We start from the raw sequence: 22,453 nt of genomic DNA on the forward strand, positions 1-22,453 counted from the left end.
TGTTCTTTGGGCCACCTGATGGCTTAGTCAGTGGAACATGCAACTCGATCTCAGGGTTGTGGGTTCGAGCCACACATTGGGTATACACATTACTTAAAATAAAATCTTTAAAAATGAAAAATAAAACAAAACAACAAAAAACATTCTGCTCTTCATCACTTGGACAAAGTGCAGCCCCAGGATCCAAGTGCTGGTCCCCTCTGTGTGAACCAGGCACAAGCATGCTCTCCATGTGTTGGTGGCCCTTCTCTAGGCTGCCTGGGCTCTGGCTCAGATAGTGCTTTCTGGTCATGATTGTTAAGCCACTCCGTGTGCCTTTAAATACACCATTCACCTCATTTGCAAAGTATCTTCCATTCCCAGACTGGAGAACAGCAGGGGCCCCATAGATGCAGAAGATGTCTGGCAGACATCTGGCCACGTCCGCACCACTACTGCTGGTCAGAGGCCTCAACTGGACAAATTTGGTTGTGTGTCCCTGGTAGACCATGATGAATTTGAATTGTCCGTTGGCCTGCGACTGCATGTCAATAAGGTCCACCTGGCACTGGCTCCTGGTCTCCACAAACATCAGTCTTCAACATACCTTTCTTCAGAGGATGCAACTCCTGCTGACAGGATTTGCATATAGCTTCAAGTATAGGAGTATGGCTTCCCGTGTCACATTCTTATATCTCTTTAGCTCTGCCAGCATCCTAGGCTTCCCTCCGTGCCCAATGCTAACATGGGCCTCATGTGCTACATGTTCTTGTTTTTAATACATTAGCAATACATGTGCATACATGTTCTTGTTTTTAATACAGTAGCAAAAGCTCATGTTGCCTCTGACAGGGGGATAACTGGCATTTCCTTGTTCCCAATACAGATAACAAATCACTTCAGGCAGTGGAGCAAGAGGGTAGACTTCCTCTTTTGTAGTTTGGTATGTTTCACTTGTTCAATGATCTCACTGTACTTGTCACTTGTGAAATACATGGAATTGTCTTCTCTCTTTTTAGACAGCAAAAGGTCAAAACAATGATAAAACTGTTTGGCATCACACCCAAGATCCTCCCTGGATGCAGTTGGGAGCTGTGATAACAGTGGGGAGCAATACCAGGTGGAAAGTAATACAGGCACAGTTTACCAAAAACGCTAAGCCAGGTCTCCCTGCCGGGGCAGTTGGGCACTCACTGACCAGCAGGCTTGGACTCCTAAATGGAAATGGGCCACATGCCCCACACCCCATGGCAAACTAACAGCAAGTGACTCTTCCCTTATCTGATTAACATATCCAAAAATGGTGTTTAAAATCAATCTTTCATCTGACTCTGATTTTTGTTGTTGCTGTTGTTGTTGTTGTTGTTGTTGTTGTTGTTCATCTGACTCTGATTCTACATTGAGTGGTGCAGACACCCAAATGGGAGTAGCTGACCGGCAACCCTGGGATCTCAAGATACACCCACAGTAGCCACTCCCAGGAGAAGCCAGAGCTCTGGGTGTCCAAGATGGCCCAAGTTTGGGGATAGAAGAATTTCCTGCTCAGGTGTGATAGGTCCAGCCAGCAGGTAGTACTCATTTCATGTATGTAATATGAGCTGGAGTCTGGACATATGCCCGCCAGGTGTGCACAGGTGTGTACAGAAGGCAGATGGGAGATGTGTGGGCATCTAGGCTTGACAGCAAAACCTTCAGGCCAAATTTAAACAATAACCAGTCCTCTAGAGCAGCCCTCCATCTCCCTACTCCTGTGGAAAGAAGGTAATCTTGAGTAAAGACCTTCTGCAGCAGGAACCCATAGCTGGAGACAGACCACTCACCTGAGGGCCTGTATGTCCAGCAATAAGGCCAACCCACTCCCCAAAATCTGCATCCTTACCCAAACAGGTCACATCCCCAAAGGTCACCGTCTGCAGAGCAATGGGTGGCCCCCAGCATTCCCTTGTGGGATCCACGGCCTTTTCTCCAAATGCCACCACTGTCTGGAATGAGCCGTGTCCACAGGGAGAAGAAAGTCAAAAGGGCATGGCAGGTATCAAATGGAAACCGGTAAAGAGAGGAGTGCAAGGCAGAGAGACCAGGGGAGGAGACAAGAAGAAAGGAAGAATTAGCATCCAGTTCTGGCCAAGGGACACCTGCAGCCATGAGGATGCCCCTTGCTGGGGGCTTGGAGATCTGGTGAGTATTCTACCTCTCTAGCTCACCCACCAGTCTCTCCTCTCTCTCCCCAACCAATCAGATGGGGCACAGCATCATTTCAGAGAACAGGACAGGGTGACAATTAGCATCCAATTGCTAATCAGTTCCTCGTTGGACAGGTCTGCCCCAGGGCTCTAAAGCAACTCAACCACATCTGCCTCTGCCACCTCTCTGAAACCTGCAACATGTGTCAGTGCCAGGATGTCCTGCCGGATCTGTAGCAGAGTTTCCACATGCAGCCTTCTGGCCTCCCGCTTGACGCACTGAGGCCACAGCTTTCTCCACCCCCTACTCAGCGTCGCTGGTGGGACCTCCTCCCAGAAGTCAGAGATGTTGTAGACAGCATCAAGGATGCTGTATACTCGCCAGAAGTCAAAGACCACAGACTGCTGGTCCCTGCCTCCCACCCTCAACGCCAACAGGCAGAAGACCCTCCATAAGCAGCAGGCCTTGAAGGTGGCAACAGTGCCCTGGTTCTTGGGCTGGATGAGGGCCGTCGTGTTCTTGGGCAAGTACTCCACACACACATGGTCGGAGAGGTTGTCCAGGTTCCCAGGGTGGCCAGGGACACTGTCCAAGACAAGCAGTGATGGGCACAGAACCTCTCCACAACTGGGCAGAAGAAGTGCACACACCACTCCTGGAAGATGCTCATGGTCACCCAGGCCTTCTTGTGTGAACACCACACCACAGGCAGGTTGGGCTTGGAGAAGCCCTTGAGGGTGTGAGAGTTCTCTGAGGGATACACCAGCAGCAACTTCAACGAGATCGCCAGCCGCACTGCCACTGAGTAGCAGCGTCAGGATATCTCAGGCAGCTTTGCACCCAGGGGCTGATTTCTCCTCCAGGGAAAGGAACGTCCTGTCAGGCAGTCGCTTCCAGAAAAGCCCAGTCTCATCCACGTTGAACACCTACCATGGTGTGTAGCCACCCTCCTGGATCACTCTCTGAAGCAGGGCAGGGTATCTGCACACAGATGCAGCAGTTGTGCCCATGGCCTCGCAGCCCCCAGCCTCACCACCCACCCCAAGGCATGCAGGCTTTGGCATGCCTTAAAACACGCGAACCACCCACAACTGCCCCGAAGGTCTCCAATTGGGCACCCACGCCCTGCTCCCACTTGAGGTCCTCGAACAGGCTGCAAGCCTTCTCCTGGATGAAGCATGATGTTGATGGGCACATTGAGCTCATTCTGGTCATTGATCCACATGCTTAGCTTCCACTCCATATTCTCCATCACCAGGCTGCAGCTGTGCATCAATTTGGTGGCCGCCTGCAGTGTGGCCACCTGGGAACTGGCTCGGATCTTCTCCTTGTTGTCACGAATGGTAGCCATGGTGGAGGTGGAGAGCCCCAGCACATTCCTGATTCTGCTGAGCTTCTCTCCGGCTTCAAAGAGCCACAACACCTCAAGCTTATCCTGCAGGTTGATAGCCTTGTGGTCCCACTTGGTGCATGGGCACTGGCTTGTGCTGGGTGGTCTCTTCAAAGAGATCTTCAGCCCAGAAATGGTAGAGGAGGCTCTGTCTGCATCACTCTCTCCAGACACAGCTAAAGAATAAGTGTGTTCCCACCCTGTGACTGCTGATTTCAGTGCCACTGCCACCCTGGCCCTGACCCTCTGTAAAATGGGAAGAAAATTTTACTCGTGGAAAGTGCAGACAAGTTTGGATAAAACCTGCTAAAGACCATTGATAAATCTCTTTCATTTGGCCACAGAGCAATGGATGAACTCTGGTCCCACAGACTAAATTAACTTACCCTCAGTAATGGAGCAAGCTTCTGAAAACCCATTACCACTTTACAACAATGCCTCCCAATGGGCACACTGTTCCAAATCACCCACTTCAACCCACCTCCTGAAGGATCCAGTGTGATACAATACATAACACACTGATGTCAGACCAAACACAGAAATCAGAAAGTAATGGGGGAGTGGTGGGGGGCACTCAGCACATTGTAGCAGGGTACAAAAATTTACAACAACTGTACATAAAACTGAACTCTGAGCTTCCAGGCATCCAAGGAGGAAAACAAAAAGCTGTCCTGCTAGAATAAACACATTTCATGGCTCTGAGCTTGCAGAGACCGTGAACAACGTAATTAAGGATATCAAAATGCATGGTTTTTGTTCTGTTGTTGTTTTGCTTTGCTAGAGGGAATAGCTAATCTTTGAACAACAACCAAGGGTTGGGGCACCAACCCCCCTCCAAGCAGTTGAAAATCCACTTATAACTTCTGACTCCCCAAAAACGTGATCACTAATTAACTACTGTTGACTGGAAGTTTTACCAACAGCATAAGCAGTCAATTAATACATATTTTGTGTATGTATTAGACACTGTATTCTTACAATAAAGCTAGAAAAAATGTTATTAAAAACACAGGGGCGCCTGGGTGGCTCAGTCAGTTGAGCACCGACTTCGGCTCAGGTCACGATCTCGCGGTCTGTGAGTTCGAGCCCCGCATCGGGCCCCTGTGCTGACAGCTCAGAGCCCAGAGCCTGTTTCAGATTCTGTGTCTCCCTCTCTCTGACCCTCCCCCATTCATGCTCTGTCTCTCTCTGTCTCAAAAATAAATAAACGTTAAAAAAAATTCAAAAAAAAACCACAAAGAAAATACATTTACTGAAGTATACTCTATTTATAAAATAAAACCCACGTATAAGTGGACTCAGGCAGTTCAAGCCCATTCTATTTAAGGGTCAACTATACATGGGCATGGTAAAATGACCCAGACAGGCTACTGTGGAATCAGGCAAGGGGCCTAGAGGCAGTAGGGAAACTCATTTCCCTAGTAGCCTTCCACAACAAGGCCGACCAGTTTCTTTCAGGAACAGCATCTCTCACAGTTGAGCTTTGCACTACTGACTTGTGACTGGAGTTTCACAGTGAAGCATCCTGGCTATGCCCAAGAGCAACCAGCATGTCAGTGACTCACAGAAAGTCTCTTGAGCCCAGCTTGGGTACATGTGGACAGGGCAACTGTAGGAGTTCTCAGGTTTTGCAGTCTCTCAGGAAGCTCCAGGAATGACAGTCAGGGGTGGGGAGGGCCAGGGTGTGGCCCACTCACCTGGCAGGAGACCCTGGGCATGCTCCTTGGCTGATCTGCTCTCCTTCCCATGTGGGCTCAGTCCATGTCTGTGAGCAACACCCTCTCTCCTCCTGGAGAAGCCCCTGGGTTACTGCTAGGACCACAAACACACAAGTACCCTGTGACACAGAAGCAAGCTTTGGTCCCTATCTCATGGGGCAGAGCCATCCCTTGGGAGACTGTACAATGCCCAAGGACCAAAAGGTCCCTCCACTTCAAGGCAAGCCTGACCAAGGAATGGAAGGCCAGCTATTTGTCACAAAACACCTCAGCTTCCTTTCCTGCCCAAAAGAGACAACCATGCAGGGCTACCATGAGGACTAAAGGTGAAACAGCCCTCCACAGTGCTCAGCACCAAAGCAGGGGATCCAAGGACATCCATGTGCTGAAAAGCCATAAGGGCAGAGGAGGCAAAGAGGAGTGGCAGCTAGGACAGGTGTGTGTGTCCTGGGGTGGACAAGATAAATGACTCCTAAAAAGCCACTAAAAGGGAAGGGTCAAGCTGCTTCTGACACTGGAAGGGTCCCCAACGGGAGATGGAGTGAAAAAGCAGGTGCAGAGCATTAATGGGGCTTTCTTTAGAAGTGTCTATATACCTACACACACACACACACACACACACACACACACACACACACACACACGTGTGTGTGTGTGTATGCTGCATATGTGTATTTAAAACAAGGGAGGAATTGGGGCGCCTGGGTGGCTCAGTCGGTTAAGCGTCCGACTTCGGCTCAGGTCACGATCTCGCAGTCCGTGAGTTCGAGCCCCGCATCGGGCTCTGGGCTGATGGCTCAGAGCCTGGAGCCTGTTTCAGATTCTGTGTCTCCCTCTCTCTCTGCCCCTCCCCCGTTCATGCTGTGTCTCTCTCTGTCTCAAAAATAAATAAACGTTAAAAAAAAAATTTACAACAAGGGAGGAAGGACACACAAAGGTTAACAGTGGCCATCTCCAAAGAGGCAGATCAGGTGTGAGGCTTGACCTTTATATATTTTGTTAAGATTTGAATTACTTTATAATGCATATATGTTACATTGTTAGATTTAAAACATAATGGGAGGATAAACTGATAACAATCAGCGTATTGCCTTCTATCTCTTTGCAACAAAAACTATGACTAAATTAATAAGAGAAAACTCACTTTGGGGAAGTCGGGCAAAGACAAGTGGTGGACAGAGAAATGGAGAGGAGAAGCCTGCTAGGGTGGGGACCCAAGAGAAGCAAAGCCAAGATCAAAGCCAACCTAGGAGGCACAGCCAAGGCACCCCAGACACAGGAGAAGAATCTCAACCCCCATTACAGGCCGATGCAGTCAGTCCTGCCCAAAGATATGTCCTCTGGACCTACCGAATGCTGTTTTAAACCGGAAACTGGTGGGGCACATGGCTGGCTCAGTGGGAGGAGCATGCAACTCTTGATCTCAGGGTGGTGAGTTCGAGCCCCATGTGGGGGGTAGAGATAACTTGAAAATAAAATATTCAAACAAAAAATTTTTAATAAAAAATAAATTATGTGGGGCACCTGGGTGGCTCAGTCGGTTAAGCGGCCGACTTCGGCTCAGGTCATGATCTCACGGTCCGTGAGTTCAAGTCCCGCGTCGGGCTCTGTGCTGACAGCTCAGAGCCTGGAGCCTGTTTCAGATTCTGTGTCTCCCTCTCTCTCTGACCCTCCCCTGTTCATGCTCTATCTCTCCCTGTCTCAAAAATAAATAAAATGTTTTTAAAAAATTTTTTTTAATAAAAAAATAAAAATAAATAAATAAATTATGTGGGAATGCAAGCTGGTGCGGCCACTCTGGAAAACAGTATGGAAGTTCCTCAAAAAACTAAAAATAGAACTACCCTACGACCCAGGGGCGCCTGGGTGGCGCAGTCGGTTAAGCGTCCGACTTCAGCCAGGTCACGATCTCGCGGTCCATGAGTTCGAGCCCCGCGTCAGGCTCTGGGCTGATGGCTCGGAGCCTGGAGCCTGTTTCTGATTCTGTGTCTCCCTCTCTCTCTGCCCCTCCCCCGTTCATGTTCTGTCTCTCTCTGTCCCAAAAATAAATTAAAAAACGTTGAAAAAAAAATTAAAAAAAAAAAAAGAACTACCCTACGACCCAGCAATTGCACTACTAGGCATTTATCCACGGGATACAGGTGTGCTGTTTCGAAGGGACACATGCACCCCCATGTTTATAGCAGCACTATCAATAATAGCCAAAGTATGGAAAGAGTCCAAATGTCCATCGATGGATGAATGGATAAAGAAGATGTGGTGTACATGTATATATATATATATATATATATATATATATATATATATGTATATATATTATATATGTATATATGTGCACATATGTATATATGTATATATATGTATATATGTATTATATATGTATATATGTGTGTATATATGTGTATATATATGTATATATATGTGTGTATATATATATGTATATATGTATATATATATATATACACACACAATGAAGTATTACTCAGCAATCAAAAAGAATGAAATCTTGCCATTTGCAACTACGTGGATGGAACTGGAGGGTATTATGCTAAGTGAAATTAGTCAGAGAAAGACAAAAATCACATGACTTCACTCATATGAGGACTTTAAGAGGCAAAACAGATGAACATAAGGGCAGGGAAACAAAAATAATATAAAAACAGGGAGGGGGACAAATCAGAAGAGATTCATAAATATGGAGAACAAACTGAGGGTTACAGGAGGGATTCTGGGAGGGAGGATGGGCTAAATGGGTAAGGGGCACTAAGGAATCCACTCCTGAAATCATTGTTGCACTATATGCTAACTCATTTGGATGTAAATTTTAAAAAATAAAAAAATAAAATAAAATAAATAAAAAATAAATTATGAACTGGTGCCAACAATAAAAACCTAGATTCGGGCTTTCCTGATGGCAATGTTTAGCCATACCCAAAAGCAGCAGAGACCAGGCAACCCCATCTGGTCCCAGACTTACTCCTGTGTCTTTGGGTTTGGGCACTGGGGACCTGAGACTTCAAGACAAGCACCTACTCCACTATTCAGACAGTATAAGCCTGGGGAGACTCCACACTCACAACCAGAAGCCGAAGGAGGCTGCAGGGCAGGCTCCAGGGCCAAGCCTGGGGGTGAGGGGAGGTGGGGGGAGGCTGAGCACAGCTGCTGAAGTGACCCTCCATGGTCTGGGGTAAGGGAAGGTTGTGGGGGTGGGGAGTGGTCAGCAAGATGTGGCATCTTTGACTTTGAAAGACTCACAGCTTCACAGCTCACCTGAGCTCCATCTGTGAAGAGTTTGGCTGACTCTGCCAGGTCTCCAGACCACTGGTCCTCGGGATGAGACTGGGCCAGCACTGAGGGGAGAGGAAAGTGTTAGTGCCTTCAGCCCCACCCTAAGGACACAGAGGTCAGGCACCCAGGCAGTTAACATGTACCCAGATGCTGGCCCGGGACTCTGAGCTGAATGAGAACAAGGACTGCCATCCAAATCACACAGAACACCCTGCCCTGGCCAACATGCACCTCCTCCTTTGGTCCACATACACATACATACCTTAAGAGTACATCCAAGGCCCCTGAAACCCAAATCACTGAAACACCAAGGAAACAGTCATGAGAGCCTTCCTTTGGCTGCAGCCAGATGTTCAGGAAAGGGTTGACTCAGCAGGCCTGGGTTGTCCAAACCTTGCACATTCCAAAAGTTTGGCCCTTGACCTGCTCCTGAAAGGTAACCTCTTAAGCCCTTGGAATATTCTGCCTCTTAAAGGTATCTCTGTTTACCTAAGGACTTAGGCCAAACCAGATAGTTCATGCTAACAATGTGACTTACAGTGGTGACCCTGGTCCACATTGTACCAACCTGACCTCTGGGAGGAGTTGAGACTGAGTAACTATGGTTAGTATACTCCATACCTATGTAACTGACCCTCAATAAAAACCCTGGATGCCACAACTCGGGTAAGCATCCCTGGCTGCTACACTGTCACATATCATTGCTGTGAGAATTAAGCACTGTCCACATGACTACCCTGGGAAAGGTCATGTGGAAACTTATGCCCACTATCTCCCAGACTATGCACCTTTTTCCATTGCTGAGTTTAATATGTATCTTTTCGCTATAATAAACTATAATCACGAGTATAACAGCCTTGTTGAATTCTGAGACTCCTTCCAGCATATCATTAAGACTAAAAGTGGTCTTGGGGACCCACACACATACCTTGACATTGACAGCCAAGGAAATAGTTTGAGACATTTGGCTTCTGGAATCCCTGACAGCATCACAACAATCATCTCCAAGGCCACCCAGAGAAAGCAAGGGCCAGCCCCTCTACCCTCTCTCACGTGGGGGCATTGGAGGGGCCAGCAATAGGCCGAGACCAGGTAAGGGCATGGAGCAAAGGCAGGAGTCTTCATGTAAATGTGAACTATGGCAAACTTGAAACTGTGTTATTTCAAGGATGAATGGATGTAACCATGCACATCCCACAAGATCCACATGAGTACCAGGCCTGAGTCCATTTAGTGACCTACTAGTAGGCTGCTATTCCAACATCCACAATGTTATAATGCAAAATCTTTCTTCTTTTTAAGTTTTTTTTTAGTAATCTCTACACCCAATGTGGGGCTCAAACTCATGACCCCAAGATCAAGAGTCACATGCTCTTCTGACTGAGCCAGCCAGGTGCCCTGCAAAATCTCTTTTTATAGTGTGTATCACCTAAGCATCTATTCAGTGAGAAGCTTGGAACTGGAACTAAGAGACCTCTAACGAGGAGGCAAACAGTCAGGAGACAGCCCGCCTCAAAACACCAGCAACAGGCTTAGAAAAGAGCACAGTACCACAAGCAAACACCCCACAAAAACTACAGACACATTCATCCAAAATGTCTCGCCTGCACCTCACATTCATGCCTAGGTGAAAACCTGCATTATCAAGGTTTTCCTTAACAGTAAGTGAATCCAGTTTGCAGCCTTTCCAGCATGTACAGAACTAGCTTCATCATGTCCCCTTCAAAGAGCCCAGCACCACCCAGCACTGGCCCTCTTTTCAGTTTCTAGTTGTCTCAATTCCAATCTCTTCCCTTTGTGCCTACATCTGTAGGAGGGTACTATTCCCTGCAGTCCCTACAGCCATGACACCTTTTTTCTATACTTTTCTCTTCCTTCAATACCTGTTAAATTATTTGCATTAAAATCCTCTCTGTTAAAACGAGTGGTATGTTAGCATTCCTCAAAAGGTCAAACAGCCTCACCAGTCATTCCACCCCCAGGTATATAACCAAGAGCAATGAAAACATTTGTCCACATAAAAACACATACACATACATTCACAGCATCATTATACATAATAGCCAAAAGGCACAAACATCCCAAATGTCCATTAATAGATAAATGAATAAACAAAATGTGATATACTCATAGAAGATATTATTTAACCATAAAAATGAGATAATTACATGCCACAACATAAATGTACACTGAAAACATTACACTCAATGAATGAGGCAAGTCATAAAAAGCTACATATCATATGATTCCCTTTAATGAAATGTCCAGAATAAGCAAATCCATAGAGACACAAATATTAGTGTTTGCCAAGGCATTAGGAGTAAAATGGGGAGTGACTCCTCATGGGCACAGTTTCTCTGAGATGTTTAAATTATGGTATGAGGCAATGGTAATGGTTATATAATCTTGCAAATATACCAAACCCAGGGACTGTATACTTTTTTTGTATGCAAATTATAACTTAGTAAACCTGTTTTTGTTTTTCATCACTAGGTTTTCTACCTCTTGATATGGAGGACCAAGAAGACAAAAGACACTGCATAGGTATCTGTGAGCAAATGAGTGAACAAATGCCAGGATGAATGATGGCATCCTATCCAACCATCTCTCCAGCCGGTTTCATGATTATCCCCTCCCCACAGGCATACAGACACATGTTGCCCAAAGTGAAGATGTCACATGGCATGAACTGCAAAGCCATCCCTGGCGAGGCCAATCTCTGTTCACCTCCTCGTGCCCCACCCCCTCCAGAGAAAACAGGATACCCTAATTATGACTGGTGGTCTCACTATCCAACTCTCTAAACAGACCAAGTTCCAATAGGGCAGAAACCTTGCTTGTTTCCTTCCTTGATTGACTTAGATGCCTGGAACATGGCATGCATCCAGTGACATTTTGAGTAAGGAAAGAAGGAAGAGAAAGGAGGCCTGGTGCACCCTGAGAGGGTGAAATGTCATGCCAATGTCAAGCTCCCATCTCTGGGAGGCTCACAGGCTACAAAATGCTCCAAACATGTTGCAGCTTTTGAGTCTTCTTCCCAGTGATAAGAACACTGGGTCAGGGTGGTAGGTTGTGTCCCCTTCTGCATTCCCCAGCCCCTGGGCCTCCCAACCAGGCCCCTGGGCCCCTGTGGCTCACCAGTTTCCTGCATCATCTGAGCAAGGCTCTCCACCAGCACCACAGCCTCCTCAGCACTCTCAGGGCACTGGGACTCCACCCAAACCTGGGTGTCAGGTGGCAACACACCCAAGAACTGCTCCAGCACTAACAGCTCCATCATTTGCTCCTTGGAGTGTGACTCAGGCCTCATTCACCAGCAGCAAAGATCTCATAGCCTGGCCAGGGCCTCTCAGGGCCCTGCTGCCTCTTCATAGCAGAAGCTGCAGAAGCACTGTCAGGGGTCCCTACAAAGCCTGGACAGCAGAGTGGAGGGCTGAGGGTTAGAGAGAGGTTCAGGATCCCATGAGGTGGCCTCATCATCCTCCCTCTTGATGACCACAAGCTCTTTTTGACTGAGGGGTGCTGGGCCTACTGCCATGGCAAGACCTTGGGAAGCTGGTCTCACCTGCACTCACTCAGGCCACACACTGTCTTCCTGGGACAAATGCCCACCCAATCAGGGCCACAGACCATGCACGCCCTTCCAGCCACCCATACCCTCGAGGTCACTTCCTCTTGCAGAAACTGTCCCTAAGTCTGGCTAGCTGGCAACCTGGTAGGGGATATCTCCAGCCTGAACTTCCCCATCTGTGCCTTCAAGAGAACACCTGGCACTGGGAATCTGGTCAAGAGGAGAGTGAACCCACCCCTGCAGGGGGAGTTTACAGTAGCTCATATCAGGCTAGGTAAAGGTACGAGAGTTGTTCCTGGAGATAGAGGGCATGGATATGCCATATCTCAGTGAACTGAGAGAACTCCACCAACAGCCAAACAGAAGTGCTGGTGGGAACTAGCAGAGGGTCTGTGCCCAGGGAGGGTCAGAGCAAGTGAAGAATACAATCTTCCAGACACTAGGAAGAGTGATGTAGGGTGATGGGGACGCATAGGGCAAGCTAAGGGCAAAATACAGGCTGGCATACTGCCCCCTGCCCCCAGGTGGAATATGTGTAATATTCCTCGGACACTCCTGGCTACCCAAGAACAAAGGAAAGGGGCTTAAGTGCTTGCCATGGTGATGTGGGAAACCAAGGCAAATGAAAAATTAAATTCCCTTACTGCCTACAGCCCATTGACAGGTCCTTGAGACCGGCAGAGTGACCTCCCTCTAGGAGTTCAGCTACCTCAAGGATGACACTTTGCTGGGAGCAAAAGAGAACCTTGGCTTCACATTATCCCAACCTCAAGGATCCTGTAAGTCAACTTCCTTTATTTCAACTGCTTCAAGATATATGCTGGCAATCATACTCCAAGCTTATGGTTCCCCGATATGCATCTAAAGAGTCTCATCACTGAGGCTTTATTAAACGGTGATAAATGGTGTTTCCCTAGCAACAGCTAGCCCCTCAAGGTCCTGGAAACCTTGTTTCCAAAATTCCTTAAAGACATACTCTATCCCTGACCCCCTCCCAACCTGAGGGTATATAATGAGTTACCTGTCACAACCTCAGTGTACCTCTTCCTGCCCACAGGTCCTGTCCCCATGCTTTAATAAAATCATCTTTTTGCACCAGATATCTTCAAGAATCCTTTCTTGGTCATTGGCTCTGACCCCACGAACCCCCCCCCCACCGCCATCACCCCAAAACTTCATCATAGAGGACAGACTGGAAGAGAAAGATGGAAACTAAAAACAATTGCAGGGCAGCCAGCATGGGTCAGGTGCAGGGATAGCAACAGCTGACACCTACGCTGGAAGGCCTTCCTTTCCCCCATGGCAGACTCCTACAGAGCCCAAGAGGCTCAGCTCATACCAATTAGCCAAGATCAACAAATGTCAAGTAGAGATGTCCACTCTACAATGTTCAACAAGAAACTAATCTGTGGCGGTCCTCACACAATGTGATCCCACTAATGTTGACATATTTTAAAGCAACAAAATTCTGAGGTGTATGTGTGTGTGCATGTATGCAGAAGCTACTGTTATAATAAATGTTCAGAAACGGGTCCTGAAAAACAAACTCCCAGCAAGCAAATCTGGGGAAAGTAACTGGAGGAGGAGTCCACTTTTTTTCAGAAATCTCTACACACCGTCTCAATTTTTTTGGCAACGACCATTTGTTACCATTGCAACTTTAACACATAATTTCAGTGCCAGCACATGTTGTTATATGGGTTGGTCAAGGTTCCCAAACTGGGGAACCTCCATCCACCACCACCACCACCACCACCACCCCGCCCCCCCCACCCCCCCACCCCCCCACCCCCGGCACACCCACCTAACCACCAGGTGCCCAGAGGCGGTGGCTAGAGAACATTCTGGCCAGCAGGATCAGCACAGGCAAGAGCCATGTGGCCAGGGCGATCCTACAGAGAGTTTGGCAGTATAAGGGTCTGGATTTTAATCGCCATGTGTGGGGAGCACCCCTCCCCATCACTCTCACGGATGAACGCACAAGTAGTGGGAGCAAAAAGGAACTCAGGTCTGGACTGAGGAAATCCAGAGACTCCCCAGAAGAAGTGAGAAGTTTTGAGGGTGTAGGTTGGGTGTGAATCTAAAAAGGAAGGAGGGAAGCCCAGAAAATTGGCTCGTGTAGGATAACAGCGCCAACCGGCTGATGGAACCGCGAAGGGTGGCGAGAGCTGACCTCAGCCCGGAACCACTTCCGGGCCAGGACCCGCTCACACAGGACTCTAGGGCCAAGGGGCCCCTGAGCCACCTCTCCCGGAGGACTAGCTGGGCTCCCAGGGAAACGGGTGGTGCTTCTCTGCACCACCTCCCCTGCCGTCCTCCACCGGCTGCGCACCCTACCTCAGGCCTTTCCGACACTCCTGGCCGGATTGCGCCAGGACTCACCGCCCCAAGCAGCCACACGGACCAGTCCCACCGCGCTTGAACAATGACCAACCACCCTGGGGACAAGAACCGGGAGCTTCCGGCGCCTTGTATCCCCCCGACACCCCCCAACTCTACTCGACAACCCACGCAAGCAGGCCAAGAGGTGAGGGACACGGGTGTCGGTTGCTCCTGCAGGTCTATGGCAACGGCCCGCTGCCGGAGTTGAAAGGCGTAGGAGGCCGCCTCTGTCGGCTAGGTTCTCTAGGAAACGTAGTCCCCAACGCGTCAGAGATCCAACCTGTAGAGTTGCAGACCGTGCATTTCACAGGAGACACGGGGCTTCCCTGTCGCACCACCAGGGCCCCCCGGAAATGTTCAGGGACCTGCTAAAGGTTGCTGGTTGAACGAATCCAGGGCTCTCCAGTCATTTGTTGAGGGCCAGGCGCTGTCCCCGGCTCTGAACAAACGAGCCCTGGAGCCAGACGGGCACACGCATGCCTAGTCTCCGCTATGCAATGTCTGCAAGGTCTCCAGTGGCTGCTCATGCGACTACACCTTCCACCCACCGGGCTTTGGCCTCAACGACTCCTGCCTGGTCACCTGCCTCCTTCAGCTGCTGCACCGCATTCAGCCTCCATGGAGGATATTCCTTCCTCCCATTCCTTAGGCCCTTACAAACCACCCTACCACATTGGGCTGTGTCTGTCAAGCCCTTCTGTAACATGGCATTTTGAAATGACGGGTTTCCTGATTGTCAACAAGGTCCCTGAAGATGAAGACTGAGACACCACTTCCCCAGAAAGCCTACCCTATCATGTCCATGTCCCCAGCTTGGTGGGGTCCCTCCTGAGTGACCTGTCATAGCCTTGTCACATAGAATGTAACAACCTCTGGACTGGCAGCTCCTGAAGTCAGTCTCACTCACCCTGGAATCCACACCTAGCACATTATAAGTGCTCATACATTGTGCAACCAATCCAGTCTGCCACCAGAATCCTAAGAAAAGCTTCCCTTCTCCTTCTCATCCCCCTTACCATTCTCCCCAGGAAAGCAAGCAAGGGGCCTCATCTCACCTTTCTTCCAGTAAGGCTGATCCTTCAAGCCACTGGTCCTGACCCATGTGATGAGTTCACAGCAAGCCCATCAATGCAATGTTAGCCGAGACAGAGGTAGCAAGAATCCTTTCTCCCATCTTTATTTTTTGGCACGTGTGTGTGTGCGTGTGCGTGTGCGTGTGTGCGCGCGTGTGCGTGCGCATGTATGCAGACATATGCAGATACCTGTGTTGAAAGGAGTCCAGGAGCCCAGACATCCCTGTCCCACCACCTGTGGCTCATCCAGCTAGAGCACAAGAACACCTTCCCTTGCTGGCTGACTGTGGTTTGCTGGCCCAAGTGGCGTTTCGGCAATCAGGTGGACACCCCATGATGCCTGTGATTACAGTTTGGGGGGACAGGAAAACAAACTGGAATGAAGGGAGACAACAAGACTGTCAGGAGGTGGGGCAGCGTCCATCAGAATTAGAGCTTTGGGTCTAACATCTGAGAGGCTAGGCTATAACCAATGCAGTGGGAGCTAACTCTGAGGTGACCACTGAGCTCTTAGGAGTGGATGGTATTTTCCAAAGAGCACCAGAACCAGGAGACTGTCAGAATCACAAAAAGCTCAGAGGCTGGAGGGAAACCAAGACACCATGCCACAGAAATTCAGAGAAGAAAACATTTCCAAACCAAGCAAGTGATCCCTGGTATCAACAGTCACAGTGAGCCAAAGTGCTCTGGCACTGAGACGACAGAGGCCGTGGAAGCCAGAAGAGGTAAGGGTGGCATGGAAAGTGAGAAAGGACATGCCGAGAGCAGGAAACCCTCATCTAAAGTTGGCTAGGAAGGGTAACAATGGTGCAGGGAGAGGTCAGGTTTGGAAAATGGAAGAGGCTGGTCTCAGTTCTGGCCCCTCACCACAAGGAAAACCACCCTGGCAGACTGTGCAGGGCAACTACCATACTACAGGGTGTATCTCTGTCATGGGTGAGCACTCCTGGGCCTTGCATCTCATCTGCCAATCAGAAGACACCACCGTTCTGTTCCCCAAGCCTAGAGTCATGGGTCACTATACAAAGACCACAGAGCATGAGATATGAGAACCATGGGGAAGAAGGAGCAGTATCTGGCCTCCAGAAACAAAACACCATTAGACAGAACTCATGTGAGGTCAAGTCCAAGCCCCAAATCATATAGGACAGCCAGAGGTCTGACCTTCAGGACCTGTGCCCTTAGCCACTTGCCCACCCTCTATGGGACCCACTTGGGGCAATGGCAGGCTTCCTGCCAACTCCCTTGCTGCCACCACCACAGGGCCTCCTGAGGATGCAGCTGCCCGAGACTGTCGCCTCCTTTCCCGGTGTAGCTCCCGGAGGCGAGCAAGGGCACAGTGGACACCCCGGGAGACCCGCAGGCTGCGCTCCCGGTTTGGATCATTCTCTATGAGGACCTGTAAACCAGCAGCAAAGTGAGACAGAGCCTGGGCGAGATGCTCAGGGCTCAGAGCACCCACACCAGCTTCCTCAGTGCCTGCACCCACCACAGCCTCTGTGAAATCTGGCTCTTGTTTTCTAGAGACCAGGCCATTCCCTGTCTCCCAGGGCAGCCCAGAACCACTCATGTCCCCATCCTTTGCATCCTGGGGGATGCTGTGGGGTGGGGGCTCCCCATGGGCCTGCAGCAGGCTGGCAACATCAGCCTCAGCTGCATCTCCAAGGCCCACATGCCGAGCTAGTGCCACAATGCTGCGGCGGAGCTGAGGCACAGTGTCAGGCTCAGGGGTGCCAGCAGGGACACACTCAGGCCAGAGCTTCCTCCAGGCGCTGTTCATGGTGGCAGGCTGCAGCTCTGCCCAGGCTTCAGCTATATTGTCCACAGCAGTCACGACAGTATAGCTGCGCCAGAACTCCTGCACAGAGGGTCGGTCTTCACCAGTCGTCTCCTGGACCAGCTGGCTGAGCGTGCGGCGCAGGTAATAGGCCTTGAATGTGGCAATGACACCCTGGTTCATGGGCTGGATCAGGGCCGATGTGTTCTTAGGCAGGAACTCAACCCTCACGTGGGCTGAGAGGCCACCCAGGTGAGCAGGGTGGCAGGGTGCACCATCCAGGAGCAACAGGGCACGGTGTGGGAGGCCATGGCTGGCACAGTAGCTCTCTACAGCAGGACAGAAGCAGCCAGTAAACCACTCCTGGAAGATGCTGGGTGTCAGCCAGTCATTGCGGTTGGAGCGCCAGACCACAGGAAGGCTGGCCTTGGAGCAGCCCTTGAGGGCACGTGGATTCTCCGAGGGGTACACTAGCAGAGGCTTCAGTTTAAAGTCACCAGCTGCGTTGCCACCAAGCAGCAGGGTCAAGTGGTCCTTAGAGGCCTTGAGGCCAGGCCCGGCTGCCCCCTCCAGTGCCAGCAACATGCGCTCTGGCAGCCGCTTCCAGAACAGGCCTGTCTCATCCACGTTGAAAACTTGGTGTGGTGAGTAACAGCCCTCCTCCAGAATGGTGCGCAGCACTGGGGGATAGTGGGCAGCAGCCTGGGTGTCAGCCACAGCTGGCTCATCTGTCAAAAGCACATTGTTGCGAGCCTTGAATCGGGCAAACCAGCCGTTACTGGCCCCGAAGGTCTCAGCCTGAGTGCCACTGCCCTGCTCATGCTGCAGCTGCACAAAGAGCCGTCGTGCCTTGTCCTGGATGAGCAGTGTGCTGATGGGCAGGTTCTGCCGCTTTTGCTCCTCAATCCATAGGCTCAGCAAGCGTTCCATATGGCCCATCACCACACCCCGGCAGCGGGTCAGCTGCGTGGCACTGACAGGTGTGGCTGCCTGGGAATTGGCCCGGATCTTGTCCTTGTTGACACGGATTGAGGCGACGGTAGAGGTGGCCAGCCCCAAGGCCCGGGCGATCTGAGTCAACTTCTCACCTTCCTCAAACCTCCGAAGCACCTCTAACTTCATATGCAGGGTGATGGACTTTCGGTCCCGCTTGGCACTGCGGCGGAGGCCAATCCCACCAAGGGGTGCCTTCCCCGACACCTGCAGGCGGGAAGTTGTCTTCATGCCGCCTCCCTGAGCCACACACCTTGATGAAGCCTCTCCGCACTGCCAGTTTCCACAGTAGCTACCAGCGTGCCCACAAGGGCAGCCTCTTGGCCTCTCCCGCCACACCTGCTTCTGCCTGTAAGACAAGGACACGTGGGCATTAATGTGTAAGCATACGGAAGTCCCAACCATCAGCTGGCCTTTCCGTGCTCTGACACAGAGCACCCAGCTCTGCTGGCCACTGCCTCAGAGGCATGCCCAGTCCCTTCTTTCCCTACTGCTAAAAACACTGCACCCTCACTTCCAAGTATCCTTTGCATCTAAAGGAGCATGTCACTTAGTTTTAGCTTATGAGATCAAGAGATGTCTGCTAGGAGACTCTGCTCTCTTCCCCTAGCAAACCTCTTGCAACCACAAGATAGTCTAGAAACCCTGGCCCACCTCCCAGACACTAATGAGCAAATGAGGTACCCACTTCCATGCTTCTCACCCTTTTCATGCTTCAAACATCAGTGTGGGTTGCTGAGTAATGGTTCCTAAAGACATTCACATCCTAATCCCTATGAATAAATTACCTTACCTGGAAAAAGGGACATTGTGGGTATAATTAAGTTAATAATCTTGAGATGGGAAGATTATCCTGGGTTATCCGAATGGGCCCTAAATGTAATCAGAGAAGGCAAAAGATTTCACTCAGGAAAAGGCAATGCAACCACTGAAGCATAGAGGATACAGAAGGAACAAGGGGCGCCTGAGTGGCTCAGTCGGTTGAGCATCCAGCTTCAGCTCAGGTCATGATCTCACAGTTTGTGAGTTGGAGCCCCGTGTCAGGCTCTGTGCTGACAGCTCAAAGCCTGGAGCCTGTTTCAGATTGTGTCTCCCTCTCTCTCTGCTCCTCCTCTGCTCATGCTCTGTCTCTCTCTCAAAAATAAATAAACATTAAACAAAAACAAAAACAAAAAAAAAAAGGAACCAGCCCTGCTGATACCTTGATTTTAGCCCACTGAGAAACATTTCAGATTTCTGACCTCCAAGACTCTAAGATAATCCATCTGTGTTGTTTTAAACCACTCATTTTTCAGTAATATGTTACAGCAATCATAGGAAATTAACACAGAAGAGAACCAACCTAATTTATGCCACAAACTATGGAGCACCTGAGAATAGAAGAGGATGGTGGTTCTCCACACGGCAGCCACAAAGATCCAGTAAGAACTAAGATCCTATCTCCCCTCTGTTCAAGCCCTCCCAGCTCTGAGTAAAAGCCACAATCCTCACCAGATTCTTCAAGTGTCTTAGAGCCTCTTCTTTTATTTTGCTCACTCCTGCCCACATCCTTGGGGCAGACTAAGGGTGCTCCTGACTCAGGGCCTTCAGCCCATGCAGGGCCTGGGCACTTCCGTTATCTGCATGGCTTGTTCCCTCTCCTACAGATCTCTGCTCAAATGTAACCTAATCAAAGAGGCCCTCTCCACCTACACGCTGCCTGAAGGCAGGAGCTGTGTTGGCTGAGCTCTCCCTTGTGTCCTCAGACCCAAGAATAGTGAATCCAGTAGTCGCTAGCTGATGAAATTATTAAATTAAGTACAGCGGTGGAAGGCATGCTTTTCACCTTGTCCGTTTTGCATTTTGAATCATGTGGAAGTAGCACTGGATCAAAGAGTACACACACACACACACACACATATATATATGTGTATGTGTATATGTATGTATATATGTGTGTGTGTGTGTGTGTGTGTGTGTGTGTGTGTGTGTGTAGTGCGTGCGAAATACAAGGGACAAATGACTGGCAGGTTTGTTTCTGCCATGGCTATGGTATCGATACCTTCAAGGATCCATGGACTACACATGGCTTAAAATAAGGTGGCACATGCCACAGGTCCCCCATGCCTGGGAGGCAGGGAAATGTAGGTGGACATGAGAAAGGCTCCTCTTGCTTACTGAACCACTCACGCGCTGCGCCATTGTTCTTTCAACATCCATGCCTTCCTCTGCTCACCCACAATTTTAAATTAATTCACCCACATGCTCATTCATTCATTCCCTCCCTCCCACCCACCCACCCTCGTGAGAAAGCCTCCAAACCCGCCGCCGGTGGAGGCTCGCTGCCCAATGTCTCGGCGGAGCCAAGGGCTCGTCCCCCTTGAGACTACATTTCCCACAAAGCCTCGGGACCGCCGGAATCTTCGATTGGCCCATTCGCGCTCGTCCCGGCCTGCGCGCGCAGCGGCCTCTCTTCCTTCTCGCCGTTTCGCACCGAGAGAAACGGTGCCCAAGCCCCTGCCACCGGAGCCCGGGCCCCCGCGCGGCTGACTGCCCTCACCTCCGGACCGCGACGCGGGCCGGCTGCTTCAGCTAGGCGGCTGGGGCTGCGGCTCTTCCCCATCTCCTGCCTTACAGCGCCTCTTCCCAGGGGCGGCCGAGCTCAGCCTCCATGTTGTCGGCGGAGGCGGAAGATTGCCTGCGACTATCGAGATTGGACTAGTCCGCGCGGGGCCAGTCCCCGACGGCGCTCTAGGCCCTGCGCCCCGCGCTCGCAGGCCAGCCGGGAAATGTAGTTCGACGACGAGGATGCTGCGCGCAGAGCCCAGGCGGGGGCGCCGTTGGCTGTCTCTACCCAAAGCTGACTTGCTTTCTGTTTAATTTCTCTCGAATTTTTCCCGCCGCCTGCTTTCTTTCCATTATCCTCCTTACCTCCTTCCATTCCTAGCTTTGTCACCTCTTTCTCCCAGTTTGTTCCCCATCCTGGAGAATTAATTCCGCTCAGACTGTCAAATCCTTTTTTTTTTTTTTAAGTTAAAAATAAACTCAAGGAGTACATGGTAAACGGTTGTTTACCTCATGGAGGGAACTAGCAGGATGACATAGGTGGTTCCGGGAAGATGAGAAAGAACAGAAAGGGTGAAAGAAATAAAGGACACTGAGGGGTGACTGGGTGGCTCAGTCGGTTAAGTGTCTGACTTCAGCTCAGGTCATGATCTCACTTTGTGAGTTCAAGGCCGGCGTCTGGCTCTGTGCTGAACGCTTGCTCAGAGCCTGGAGCCTGCTTTGGATTCTGTGTCTCCTGTCTCTGCCCCTCCCCAGCGGGCGCTGTCTCACTCTGTCTCTCAAAAATAAACATTAAAAAAGAAAATTCTTTAATAGAAAAGAAAGAAATAAGGAACACTGAAATAAAAGCCCAAAGTCGAATTGGTGCCCTACAAGCGAGCAGGCCTGGGTGTCTCAGTGTCGTAAGGTTGATACAACTCTTAACGCCAAGCATTTGCAATCTGGCCTCTGAAGAGTTACTTCTTATAGGGAATCAGATAAGCTGAAGTGGGCTTGGTAGACAATGCTAGGAAACGCAGAGAGGGTCCCCAGTCATCCTTTTTTGTCCTATTGTCAATTTTTGGATAAGTTTCCCTAACAAGTCTCCCTCCAACTGTCTCTACTTGCCGTCTGTCACCCTTCTCTAGGTCTTTGAAAACTCTCAATCCATCTCTAATTTCTGTCCCTTCCTCTCCTCTTGCCTCTGTATGTCTGTATTCCTTATCTGTCTCTTGAATCTCAATATCTGCACTTCTTGTCTTTGTGAATCTATTCTCACTCTCCCACTTTGTCTCACCTTTCATATCCACCCCTTCTTGATCTCCCTCCCTCTTGCTAACTTTACGGACACTCCTGTCTACCTAGCCCTGACTCTCTGATCCTCTGGCTTCTTATCACATTCTCTAGGTCTCTGAAAGGAGAAATACCTCCCCGTTGACTTTCTTTCCTACCGGTGTCTCGGTCTCTGTATCTGTTCAATTACTTTCACGGTCTCTCCTTGAATCTCTCTGCCCCCGAGTGGACCCTCATAGGCTTTGGGTCTCTCCCTGCCCGGAAGTCTTCGCGTCTGTCTTT

At 49.9% G+C, this 22,453-nt stretch overlaps 1 protein-coding gene across 24 annotated transcripts in view; it reads right to left on the reverse strand.

The window, feature by feature from the left end:
- LOC102956920 (tigger transposable element-derived protein 1-like) overlaps positions 1–22,453 on the reverse strand; it is a 35,155-nt gene that overhangs the window by 12,551 nt on the left and 151 nt on the right. For 6 of the 24 annotated variants that reach the window (XM_042969847.1, XM_042969845.1, XM_042969842.1 and 3 more), the window contains exons 1-8: positions 22,330–22,453; positions 21,410–21,422; positions 21,266–21,316; positions 16,799–18,704; positions 15,568–15,959; positions 11,698–11,972; positions 8,542–8,621; positions 5,251–5,365 (exon numbers count right to left, since the gene is read on the reverse strand). In XM_042969847.1, the coding sequence (XP_042825781.1) occupies positions 15,828–15,959; positions 16,799–18,704; positions 21,266–21,316; positions 21,410–21,414 (2,094 nt within the window). In that variant the 5' untranslated portion in view covers positions 21,415–21,422; positions 22,330–22,453 and the 3' untranslated portion in view covers positions 5,251–5,365; positions 8,542–8,621; positions 11,698–11,972; positions 15,568–15,827. Of the gene's footprint in view, positions 1–1,329; positions 1,962–5,250; positions 5,366–6,621; positions 6,737–8,541; positions 8,622–11,697; positions 11,973–15,567; positions 15,960–16,798; positions 18,705–19,148; positions 19,229–20,634; positions 20,875–20,894; positions 21,355–21,409; positions 21,510–22,329 lie in introns of those variants that run through there. The other 18 variants (XM_042969846.1, XM_042969843.1, XM_042969852.1 and 15 more) reach the window with 17 other exon arrangements.

This window comes from Panthera tigris, chromosome E2 (genome assembly GCF_018350195.1).
Source record: "Panthera tigris isolate Pti1 chromosome E2, P.tigris_Pti1_mat1.1, whole genome shotgun sequence".
Classification (NCBI taxonomy): Eukaryota; Metazoa; Chordata; class Mammalia; order Carnivora; family Felidae; genus Panthera; species Panthera tigris.